We start from the raw sequence: 11914 nt of genomic DNA on the forward strand, positions 1-11914 counted from the left end.
GAACGATATGATCAACGCCTTCAACTTCTTTTGGCGGTCTTCTAAAGTCTTAAAGCCTCCTTATGAGAGTTAATAGTCTCTCTCGAATCTCTTACAGGTGTAGCATATACGGAATATGAGTAGTTTCTTCACCGAGCGCCAATACCGGACTCCACTCATCACCGAATGTTTGGTCGGTCTAAAGAACCTTCCAGTCATAAAAAATCTTTCATAAAATTTCGAAGACGGTCCAGAACTCTTAAAAGTCCCTGTTTTGTAAATTGATGCCTAAGTACAATCAGCTTATTTCGACATTCATCCAAATCCCATAAGTACCAACTTCCTTCACCTCTTTCTAAATACTCTTCATAAGTCTCGCACCAATTCATCCACTCTTTCTAATTGTACATTTTGCATATGTGACAAAGTAAAACCGAGTACGCATGCGCAGTTTCAATAATTTTCCTGGAATCGGCGAAATTGCGGGTGTTGTTGCCAACAACAACAGCAGCAGCAGCAGTAGCAACGAATTCAACAACAGGCACGGAGTAATTGCTGCTATTAGCAGCGACGTAATGATGTATGGTGGTAATGAGTACGAGTGCCAAATACACGTTTCGCTGGTGTGTGTGTGTGTGTGTGACCATCGTAGTGATGAATGAAATGGAAAATTGCGCGTACGAGTCAGGCAAGCAAACAGCAAAGAAAATAGACGAAAGTACCTGTTTTTGTGGCATATCGATACAATATACAGGCTTCCGTGGCTTCCCATCAATATTATTTTATTATGCGATTGTCGAAATAATTCCTTTTATCAGCGTTTCATCTCACTTCGATTAGAAATATTGAGAGAACACGAGTCAATTTTCATTTGGTTCCTTATGGAGAGGTCCATGCGTTGTCCTCACTGTTTCTGAGCACGTTTTTTTTTTATTTTTGCAAAGAATGTAGGTCACGTGATATATTTCAGCTTAAGTTATTTCACATTAAAATAGTTCTCTTCGAATTCGATCTAAGTAGATCAGTTTTTGATTCCCAGCTTCTCTTATAGCATCAAGCTTTGGTTGGCTCACATAAGAGTCTTGAAATTTACGTAGATTGAATGAGTTCTATTCGAAAATCAATTTCTACTTCAGCGATGAGCTTTGCGCCATAGCTTAAGCCAGCAAAAGACTTTGATTCTATATCGCTATCATGTTCTCTCACCCCTCTAAAGCTTGTTTGGAACCACCAACTCAGATCTAGAACTGACTAATGTATCTAAGCTCACTCAATTCCCGTCCTGCTATGTGCTGCAAAGGCATGGACGAAGACAATATCTGATGAGTTTTCGACGTTAAGGTTTTCGAGAGATTTATGGTCTGACCTTGACGAATATCGCATTCGATGGAACGATGAGCGGTATGAGATATACGACGACATTGACATAGTTCAGCGAATTAAAAGACAGCGGCTACGCTGGCTAGGTCATGTCGTCCGAATGGACGAAAACACTCCAGCTCTGAAAATATTCGACGGAGTACCCGCTGAGGGAAGCAGAGGAAGAAGAAGACCTCCACTCCGTTGGAAAAACCGGGTGGAGAAGGACCTGGCTGCACATGATAACTCCAATTGGCGCCAAGCAGCGAAAAGAAGGAACGTCTGGCGCGATGTTGTAAACTCGGCAAAACCGCGCAAGCGGTTTGCGCCAATCAAGAAGAAGAAGCTTTGTGATAGTATTTCTTCTGTCTTCTAATGTTTTCGGTAAAGTTTGTAAGGCAGGTGAGTCCGGGATCTTGTGTACACTCACACAAACCTTGTGTAACATTTTCAAAAATGGCTCCGCGGTTCCTGAATGTGCAGTATAACGGGTTAACGTTTTTTTATGGTTCTCCAACCCGCAGGTTCTGAAGATTCTGAGAACTTACATCCTTCTTCACGTTCCTTTGAATTTTTGGAGAGCATAACTGAATATTGCAAGTCCAAAACGTTCCGTTCCCATGGCGGTTGGACCTATGTAATCGAAACGGATCTGGACTTCATCCATCCATGGACTGTCGACTCGGCACCAATTTTCATGGCGGTTGGATCTACGTAATCGAAACGGACCTGGATTTCAGCCGTCCATGAACTGTCACCTCCACAACAATTACATATAAAAACTATTTGGGAAATGTTTTCTTACACTACAACAACAAAAAATACCGAAAACAAAGACAATGTCAATAGACCCGGTCAGAGTTGCATCTGCTGGGCATAGATTTTGCGTAACTGTATCAGCTCTGGGACCTACAAAGCCTTACAGCTGTATGTCTGCGGATATATAATATATACTTCTTTGAATGGATTCGGTTATAGTTTGTATATGTGAGACGCAAGTAGATATATGTGTGTGTGAGAGAGAAAAATCTTCGACTACAATAACGTGCATTTGCAGCAGCAACCACCTACTGCCCGCTGCAACTGCTGCATTGTTGTGTGTAGCCAGCAATTGAACGCCTGCATTGCTGCTGCCGACTGCTTCCCCCATAATTAGTCATATTTGCTTAGCTGCGTTGCATGCAACGAATGACTGCGCGTATTTGGTGTGGCAAAGTGGCAACTGCGACATGGCGCACTTATGGCTTTGAACGCTGCAGCCAGTTGGTCCACCAGCTGTTGCGCACAAGCACACACACATACAAATACAAACAAAGCCAAACACCGTGAGGAGCAACTCGAAAGAAGCCAACGCAGATGGAATTCTTCGCCGTAAAATGCGCTTCTTCAATGACCATTGACCAATGCCAAAGCGCAAGCGCAAGCACGCCGTGCAATACCGTGCCGCCTTATGTATGGATGTGTATGTATAGAGTTATTGATCGTTAATGCAATGCGGAAAGCGGCTGAAAGCGTCGCGTTCGCGTTCGCGGTCGTGGCCGCCTGGCTTCTTGCGCTTATAAATCTAACTTTCACTTTCAATTAGCAAATTTGTCATTAGCAGCCGCGTGTTCTTTTTGGCATGTACCCACACACTCACGCACATATACACGAACGCTTCTGCGCATGCGCACGCACATTTGCATAGTACGTGTCGACGTTCATAACACTCTCTGCGTTGGCTGGCACCCCACTGCTTGCTGTTTCCTTTGTATTTTTCCACTTTTCAAAATTTTCTAAATATTGGCGAAATAAATTTCTAACAATATATTTGTTGTTGTTTTTCACGTTTTTGGTCGGTCACTTTCGTTGTCCGTTGCCAAAAGCGCTACAAATTGTTTTGTCACTTTTGAGACGTGTCTTCGATTTTTTTTTCCTGTTTTTGTTTCAAAATTTATTTTCGTTCAAATATTTCACCCAAGAAAGAAGTGGTGAATTACGCATTCTTGTCAGCTAAATTGTTTCGCGCATTTTCACTTGTCGCCGTCGTCGCCGTCGTCGTCGTCCGTGTTGTGCGGTACTCCGCTTTGCTGGCCTAACGGTTTCGCTCATTTTGTATGCATTTTGCGCCGCGGATTAATGAGACAAAACGCGAGTTGTTGTTTGTAAATGGTAGCAGCGCTTAGCACCGAGAGGGGGGCGAGTTCGGTGGCGTGCTGACAAATGGTCAACAACTTGCGTACATTATCAAATCAAATGCACAAAACTGCTTGTGCGTGCTGATGAAAATTCAATGGCTTATAATTAATTTCTAATTGCGCAGAAACTATGTGGGTCCGAAGAGCGCGTTGAAATATTGGCCGACAATGCGAAAATTCTATGCAGCGATATTGAAATCACACTAATGAAGTCTTTACAGCCACAGCGGTCTATGAAGAAAACTGGCTTTTAAGTGAAGCCGAAGACCGCCAGTGCAAAAGGCATCGAAAGAATCCTGACACGTTGGTGTAGGACCGACCAGGGTTATGGTCCTCCAAAGAAATTCGAACACTAAAATCTCTAAATTGACGAGGCCTTAGAGCAGTCTTCCAATTCCAATTGCCTTAGAATAAGTTCTCTCTAGGTTCTTTCAATAAAATGCTGACGTTAAAACCAAAGTGCACCGGTTAAATTTTGTTTAGATCGGATATATGTCTACTAGGCGCTAATGCTTTAGAAAATACCCGTATAAACTCATTGGAACCGATTATATTTTACAAAATAGTTTTCTAGAGTATCGATACTAGTTAGAAATTAATAGTTTATGTAAAATATCCCCCACTAAGAAAGGAAGGATTGACATCTGAATAGAACTTCTTCAAGTTAATAGATGCCAAGTGGAGCTTCAATAGTTAGGAAGATCTTCAATGATAAGAAATGATAAAGAACTCAGAAAGTTAAAATTTGATAGGGAATGCTTATTATCTGTCAAAATTACATTCTTTGAGATTTATTTTCTAAATATTGGCTGCGGCTACGTCTCAGATGGTCCATCTGTTGAGTCCAACTTTCGATGACTCGTTCGAGCATTTTGACTGGTTACTGGCGTGGGACACGCTTGATATTTTGCTCCAAGATTTGAATCGAAGCAGGTGTTGTCCGCATAGGCTTTAGACTTTGCATATCCTGATCCGATCTTGGTGGCCAATCGACGTAAAATTATCTGCTCATCCATTGATTGATACGATCTGTGGGAAGTGACGCCGTTTTGTTGAAACCAAACGTCGCTGAGATCATCAGCTTCAATTTGAGGCATCAAATAGTCGGTTATCATGGCACGATAACGGTTGCCATTGACGGTTACGTTCTCACCGGCATCATTTTTGAAGAAATATGGATCAATGGTTCCACCAGCACACAAGCCACGCCAAAACGAAAATCTCTTCGTCTCAAATGTGGCAATTTTGCTTGTTTACATACCCAATGGAGCCATAAATTGGCATCACCGCTTAACAAAATTAGGCTCGAAAACTTCAGATTTTCAAGAGCACATTGAGCGAGCAATGTCGCTTAGAAAGGTCGACCTAAAATGCGGTAAGTCGTTCCAGTCCGAGTTGCTCCGAGTTGCTCGACTCTCCACAGTCTTCGTGTACACTCTGATCTCCGCCGCTATATTTTCTTCACTGCGTGCTGGACGTGGTCTATTCGGTCGAATGGTATCCTATAATGAATGCGGGGTCTCCGAAAATATGATAAATTTTGGAGAATTTGGTGCATTCTCGAAATGCACTCGGATTGCAGAAGTGACTGCTGCTAAGAAATCACCTCAAAGTATTGGAAATAGGGAAATGGTTATATGGCCAAGAGATTTTTGTTGTTTTTGTAGCGGGAGAAATCATCCCTGAAATGCTGCCGAGTTGACAATCCTTGGACGGATATGAATCTGGGTCCATTCCGGTTTCGTAGACCCGATTGTCAGGGGAGGGTATGATCAGGAGGTCTCTTTGCTTCCCTCGCTTTACCCGAAACGTAAAACTCGGTGATGAAGTTTATATAGTGAGCTCATTGAAGAATTAATGGAACAATTGGTGATTATGGATCCTAATGTTTCCCAGCACTAATTGAAAGTTCTGCTAGGTCAATTTTAAAGCACGTACTTCTGATAATAAGCAAGCTTTCTTAATGAAACTAACAGTCAATAGGACGGGGCATTATAAACATTTCTTAACCATATCTGGCATACCGAGATTTAGTTTGAATTTGCATTTGTCTATACTTTGAAGATATTTTGCTCCGACAGGAATTTTAGTTCATTTTGACAATAGAAAAAACGTATACAACTTTAATTTGTCTAATTAAAAACTTCGTCTGTGCCTTTCAGTATGTCCTTGCCGCGACGCCAAACCAAACGCCGAAAGCAATGCCGAAACTGCCAAACCTTTACGTTGGGGCATGGCGCCGGTGAGTTTAATAGCCGATGATTTCGTCACCGCACTGAAAGTGCTGCCATATCAGCATCACGTGGTCACCGCTTGCACATCCACCTATCATTCAGTGGCGCAAGCATTCGCCGCCAAACACAACATACCGCACGTCTACAATAGCTTTCAAGAATTGGCGCGCAGCCCAAATGTTGGTGAGTAACAAAGTATGATGGAAATCGATATCAGAACTAAAGTGTATATTGTACCGACACCAATAGATGTTGTTTACATCTCGTCCCTTAATCCCTTCCACCTGGAGATCTGTCGCATGATGCTGGACCACGGCAAGCACGTGCTCTGCGAGAAGCCACTTTGCATGAATGAGGACCAGACGCTGCAGCTAATTGGACACTCGCATAGCAAAGGCTGCTTCCTCATGGAGGGCATATGGTCACGTTGTGTGCCCGCCTACCAATATATACGCAAACAGATTGAGGCGGACGCCTTGGGTGATGTGCTCAACGTGAAGTGTACACTTGGCTTGCCCATGCAGAAGGTGGGGCGTGTAATGTGAGTTATTGTAAACTATTTAGTGGTTCGAATGAACATATGAACAACATGTAACGTATTTTGTTGTATTTTTTCGCAGGCGTCGCAGTCTCGGTGGTGGCGTAACACTGGAACTAGGCGTCTATGCGCTGCAGTTTGCATTGTGGGTCTTTGGTTATGCGCCGTCCAACGTCGCCGCCAATGGCAAACTGAATGAGGATGGTGTCGATGAAGAGGCGAATATATGCATGAAATTCGGTCTGGGACGTGCAGCAGAGATTATGTTGAGTAGTACGAAACGTTTTGACAATAAGGCGGTAATACAAGGCACAAAAGGCTGTATAACTGTGAGCTAGCTGTTGTTTGTTTTGATACAAATCAAGGTATGTAATTTCGTATTTTTATTTCACAACTCAATAGGTGCCGGACTATTGGTGTCCGGTGAAGATTTTGGACGTTAACGGTGCGGAAAAAACGTTTCCATTGCCTAAAAGCGATTTGTCTACGTATTTTCCCAACCGCTTGGCGTTAAGTTTTGAAGCAGAAGAGGTGCGTCGCTGCATATCGGAGCACAAGTCGCAAAGCGATTTGTTCACGCACAAGGAAAGCTTGGAATTATCATATATTGAGGATCAAATACGTCGACAATTGGGTGTAATTTACACAGAGGATGCAGTGGCGAATTTCTTTAAATAGTTCAAAAACAAATTAAAAAATTAACTGAAAGTCTATTAAAACAACAAGTTGTATGTTCAACAATACAATGTATTTCACTTTTTGTATCCCCTTTTCCCCTCCCTTTCTTCATCTTCATCTTCTTCAGCATCATCTTCTGCTCGTTGCAATTCACGCTCGTATAACTCTTTAAATGCCTCGTATTCTATCAGCGTGACATGACAAACCTTGGTGGCGAATGTCTTCTCCGATGTGTTGGTTATTTGGTATAAACGTGGGTTTTTCGAAGGCTCATCTGGATTTGCTTTTAACGGTCGTGGCACAAACAAACCCAACCGCTCCAGAAAAACATGTCGACAACGTATCTCTTCCAATGGTTTCGACAACGCTTCTGATTTAATAATTTCGGGTATTTCAATGCGCATTACTTCTTTTAAATAATTTACTTTTTCTTCTATACGATGTTCTGACTGTTCCATAAGATCGGGGCAGTTCATGAGCAACTTCCAAACGTTCTTATCTGTGCCCGCAAATGTTTTCAAGTAACTTATATGTTTGCGTAAGCGTAAACCGTCACTTACGTTCAATAATTCTGGATATTTCGTTAGCAGCAAGAAAAGCAACTTCTCACCGAATTGACAGCTCCGCCAGTTTTCAAACGCATCGATTATACGTTGTTTTGGCCGTGCAAGCACATCCGGATTGCCAACGGCAATGCGCAAAAAGTTGCTTGTATTTAAGCCGTGATTCAAGAAAGTTTCATGTGTCTTTTGCCATTGCGCTTCAGGTACTCGGGACAGCAGTGGATTCAAACGTACCGCTTCCTCAATATGCGACTGTTCCAGTTGTGTCTGCTCCTCAGGCGCTGCAGCGACGTACCGCAATGGTGTCAACTGCCGTTGTATAAACTAATGCACAAAATATGAATAACAAAATAATAGAAATTATTTGTCATATAGTTTACCTGTTGATTTCTGTGCATAAATTCCACATTTTGTCTGAAATTAATTAAATATCTTCGAAACATTACGTCTGTTTGTATTGTTGAGTGCGAGCGAACATATGTAACAATCCGGCGAATTCAACAGCTGACCAAGAGGAATGCCCAATCATATTAAATGTAAATCAGCTGATTAGAAATTAATCAAAAGTTTATTTATTAATTAATCCATAAACATTTCTTAAGATATAATCAGGGTTTGGATTAAAAATGTTTAATTTTTTTATTTTAATTTTTAAAAAGATTGGTACTAAAATTATATTTTTTTCTTGATACGGTATTTGTGAGAAAAATTAAAAATAAATCCTTCATTTAGGATTAAACATTTAAAAATAATTTTTCATGAACGGTTTCGCGAAATAATGCACTAAAAAAATTGATTCCTGATTCATTATTTCTTCGACGCAAGATCTTCAAACTAAATCTTCTGGCATCTCTTTGGCACATGCTATTGTGAAGTTGGAATTCTGTACTCGTTAGAAGAAGCAGAAAAATATCAAATTTGCACAAAATATATTTTAATTGTGCGTAAAGTTAACATAAATGTAAGTTGAGTATGAAATTATTTTTTATAAGAGCATTTTGTTTTAAATTAATTTATTAGGTTAAGTATAGTAATGTTCAATTCTAGTAATTAGCAGTAGTTAATGTAGCTGTTTGTATTATATGCTTTCAATGACCTTGAAAAGAAGTTGTACGCTATACCGGTTGAAGTTGTGATAATCTACAGCTGTTTTTGTTGTTTTAACATTTCATGCCGTTTTTTTATTTAAATTTTTTTTGTGATATTAAATTATCTAGGGGAACTTTCCACTCAGATGTTTTGACATTAATGTTTATGGAAGGTGTTGTGAAATTCATCGAATTCATTGATCTATGCTTGTACTAATATTTAATATCAAAATTTGCAACAAAATATGTTCGTATGCAAGTGCACGTAAAGTAGTATATATAAATTTTTATTGTGTTACTCGGAAGGGGTCACTTCAAAAACCCATATCATTAGTTGGCATACTATATCAGTGAGCGCAGCGCTCCTTATCTCAAAACAACAAAACCCAATAGCAAAGAAAGTAGCAATAAAATGCTACGTGTGCGTTATTATCTTACCAATTGGTGTAGATTACTTTGCTATTTAATAAACTTACTCGAGTAAATTCATTCAGTTTTAACTTTATTCTCTAACAGCTTACAGCTTTCTACTCCGCTTTAATATATAATAAATTATAATGGCTTTGCGTTGGGGTATTGCATCTGCTGGTAAAATTAGCCACGATTTTGCCGTTGGTTTGAGCACACTGCCAGCGAGTGATCACAAACTTGTCGCCATAGCGGCACGTCAAAAGGATCGTGCGGAAGAATTCGCCAAGACACATGACATCCCAAATGCATTTGGTAGTTACAAGGAATTGGCTCAATTTGCTGATGTTGGTGAGTAAAAAAATTGCTTTGGAATTGCTGCCGTGAAACAAAATATAAAATTAGTGAAGTGAATTGTTGCAAGAAATATTTTTAATACTTTATAAGTGCATATTATTTTCATACTTCGAACAAATTTAAGTTAATTTTTCCATACACTTGAAATATTGTTTGATTAGTACTTGTTCATTAAAATTCAACGCATACTCAACTTAAAATGGCGTAATTAGCACCTCTTAAGTTTACAGTGTAGATTTTTGCTAGGAGATAGTTAAAAAAAAAAGAAAAAACTTTTGGTGATTTAGGCCTACCAAAGTTCGATTTTCGATCAGATCAAGAAACCGGTAGGTTATTACAACGTATACGAAACTACAAACAATTCGTTAGTGATCGGATAATTTTTCCGTGAGTAACATTGCAGTAAATTCAAAAAAATGTTGTTCGAGAAAAAAATTTAAAAATTAAAATAAAATTGTAAAGTGCTGTTTTTAAAGCTACTCTACTTATGAAAAAAATACAAACATATTTTAGTAGAAATTCCACACTAGGCATATATGCCCCTTAAGGAAGTTTAAGCTTCATATACAAATAATGTGATAATTTGAAAAAATAATATTGAATATAAATCAAAAGAAGTTTGTCAATACTCGAACTCACGACTCAGCTAAGTGTTCGATTACTAATATTTTTGAATTCATCCACAGATGTTGTCTATGTTGGTGCCTTGAATCCACAGCACTTGGAAATTGCTTCGCTCTTTCTCGAACATGGCAAACATGTTTTGTGCGAGAAACCGTTATGCATGAATTACAAGCAAGCCAAGCAACTGACTGATCTTGCCAAAAGCAAAAAGCTTTTCCTTATGGAAGCAATCTGGTCGCGTTTCTTCCCTGCCTATCAGTACACACGCCAGCAAATCAAAAACGGCGCCTTGGGTGAAATTAAAGAAGTGGAAGTTGCATTCGGCTTCGACTTGAGTGGTGTTGATCGTTTAACGTAAGTGTTATTATATGAAATATTGAAATAATGCATTGTTTTATTTTACAATTGCGCTTTCTTTTTGTAGTAAGAAAGATTTGGGTGGTGGCGTCGTGCTGGATTTGGGTGTTTATACCATTCAAGCATCACAATGGGGCTTCCAAGAAGCACCAGAAAAGGTCATTGCCAAGGGAGAACTCAACGAAGATGGCGTGGATAAATATGTTGAAGCCGAATTACAATATTCGGGTGGACGCGTTGGCAAACTGACGTTCGGCGCCAAGGAAGAGCTGGCGAACAGAGCGATCTTCAAGGGCACCAAAGGCCAAATTACGGTAAATTATTGTTTGAATTTAAATTTTTACAGTTTTTAACATTTACTTTTAACTTACATAACAGATCCACAACTTCTGGTCTCCCACAAAAATTGTTGACGTCGATGGTCAAGAAAAGGAATGGCCACTACCAAAGGCTAAACTTACTACAAATTATAGAAATTCTGAAGGTTTGAGCTATGAAGCCGAGGCCACACGTAAAACCATTCTAAGCGGTAAAACCGAAAACGAGTTTGTTACACATAACGACAGTTTGATTATTGCCAAAGTACAGGATGACATCAGACGTCAAATCGGTGTAGTCTTCCCCGAAGATCAATAATGACGTAAATGAATTTGTTTTATACTTATGTATATACATTTTTATATAAGCAATGTCTTTGAGACAAAAGAAAAAAAATGTAAAGTGATTTAATTAGTTTACCGTTTTTGCACGTAATAAACAAAGATGCTTGGCATTCAATTACCTGCTGCTAAAAACAGTTCAAATGATAACCTTAATTATACGTACTATTTTTTTTTGTTTTTTTTTTTTTTTTTTTACTTTGAACTGACAGCGCAATTTGTTGTTGGTGCATAATCAATAACACTAAAATAAATTTAAATCAAATTTACGTACATACATACATACATTGAAGTGCTAATGCATACATTAATGCAGTACTCAAGATTATTTGCATTGATAACGGCACAACCGACCGTTGCATCACATTAGTCCAACGCCTCTAATTTGCAGCGTGTAAAATGGTGTTGCTTAGTTTTTCAAAGGCCGTCTAGCGTATAACTGCGAAAGATATACCAAAAAATACATACAAACATCCGCATACAAACATTATGCCAATGCTTAAGTGGGGTATCGCCGCAGCGACTCGCATAACGCACGACTTCGTCAACGCCTTGTCCACCATCGAAGACAGCCAGCATACCGTGCTGGCTGTGGCTGATGTGGAAATGGTACGTGCTCGCGATTTCGCCGAACGTCACGAAATACCGAAGTGCTATGACGGTTTCGACGCCTTGTCACTGGACGCGGACGTCGATGTGGTCTTTGTGGGCACATTGAATGCCTATCGCTATCGTGTGGTGCGCCTAATGTTGGAGCGCGCCAAGCATGTGTTGTGTGAGAAACCGTTGTGTTTGAGTGTGCCACAAGCCGAAGAGCTCTACCGGGTGGCAAAGGAGCGCAATGTGTTCCTGATGGAAGGTGCGTTTGAGTGTGTCTAGAGTGTTTGAGCGAA

At 39.9% G+C, this 11914-nt stretch overlaps 4 protein-coding genes across 7 annotated transcripts in view; 3 read left to right on the forward strand and 1 right to left on the reverse strand.

Moving 5' to 3' along the window:
- Positions 1-7031, forward strand: part of LOC126754104 (trans-1,2-dihydrobenzene-1,2-diol dehydrogenase) — a 67550-nt gene extending 60519 nt beyond the window's left edge. Inside the window, exons 2-5 of the mRNA XM_050466011.1 lie at positions 5678-5932; positions 5999-6290; positions 6370-6616; positions 6690-7031. Coding sequence (XP_050321968.1) covers positions 5678-5932; positions 5999-6290; positions 6370-6616; positions 6690-6965 — 1070 coding nt within the window. The 3' untranslated portion in view covers positions 6966-7031. The remainder of the gene's footprint in view (positions 1-5677; positions 5933-5998; positions 6291-6369; positions 6617-6689) is intronic.
- On the reverse strand, positions 7014-8026 carry LOC126754114 (transcription termination factor 4, mitochondrial). Its single transcript, XM_050466025.1, has 2 exons — positions 7909-8026; positions 7014-7852 (listed from the first exon to the last, which is right to left on the reverse strand). Exons 1-2 carry the CDS (start codon positions 7969-7971, stop codon positions 7040-7042), a joined length of 876 nt encoding a protein of 291 aa, XP_050321982.1. The 5' UTR covers positions 7972-8026; the 3' UTR covers positions 7014-7039.
- Positions 8027-8381: 355 nt separating this feature from the next.
- LOC126754113 (trans-1,2-dihydrobenzene-1,2-diol dehydrogenase-like) lies at positions 8382-11177 on the forward strand. Its single transcript, XM_050466024.1, has 5 exons — positions 8382-8489; positions 9133-9375; positions 10068-10359; positions 10430-10676; positions 10741-11177. The coding sequence occupies exons 2-5, from the start codon at positions 9174-9176 to the stop codon at positions 10996-10998; spliced, it is 999 nt and encodes a 332-aa protein (XP_050321981.1). The 5' UTR covers positions 8382-8489; positions 9133-9173; the 3' UTR covers positions 10999-11177.
- Positions 11178-11227: 50 nt separating this feature from the next.
- Positions 11228-11914, forward strand: part of LOC126754110 (trans-1,2-dihydrobenzene-1,2-diol dehydrogenase) — a 239468-nt gene continuing 238781 nt past the window's right edge. For all 4 annotated transcript variants that reach the window (XM_050466019.1, XM_050466018.1, XM_050466021.1 and 1 more), the window contains exon 1: positions 11228-11880. In XM_050466019.1, coding sequence (XP_050321976.1) covers positions 11511-11880 — 370 coding nt within the window. In that variant the 5' untranslated portion in view covers positions 11228-11510. The remainder of the gene's footprint in view (positions 11881-11914) is intronic.

This window comes from Bactrocera neohumeralis, chromosome 3 (assembly GCF_024586455.1).
Source record: "Bactrocera neohumeralis isolate Rockhampton chromosome 3, APGP_CSIRO_Bneo_wtdbg2-racon-allhic-juicebox.fasta_v2, whole genome shotgun sequence".
Lineage (NCBI taxonomy): Eukaryota > Metazoa > Arthropoda > Insecta > Diptera > Tephritidae > Bactrocera > Bactrocera neohumeralis.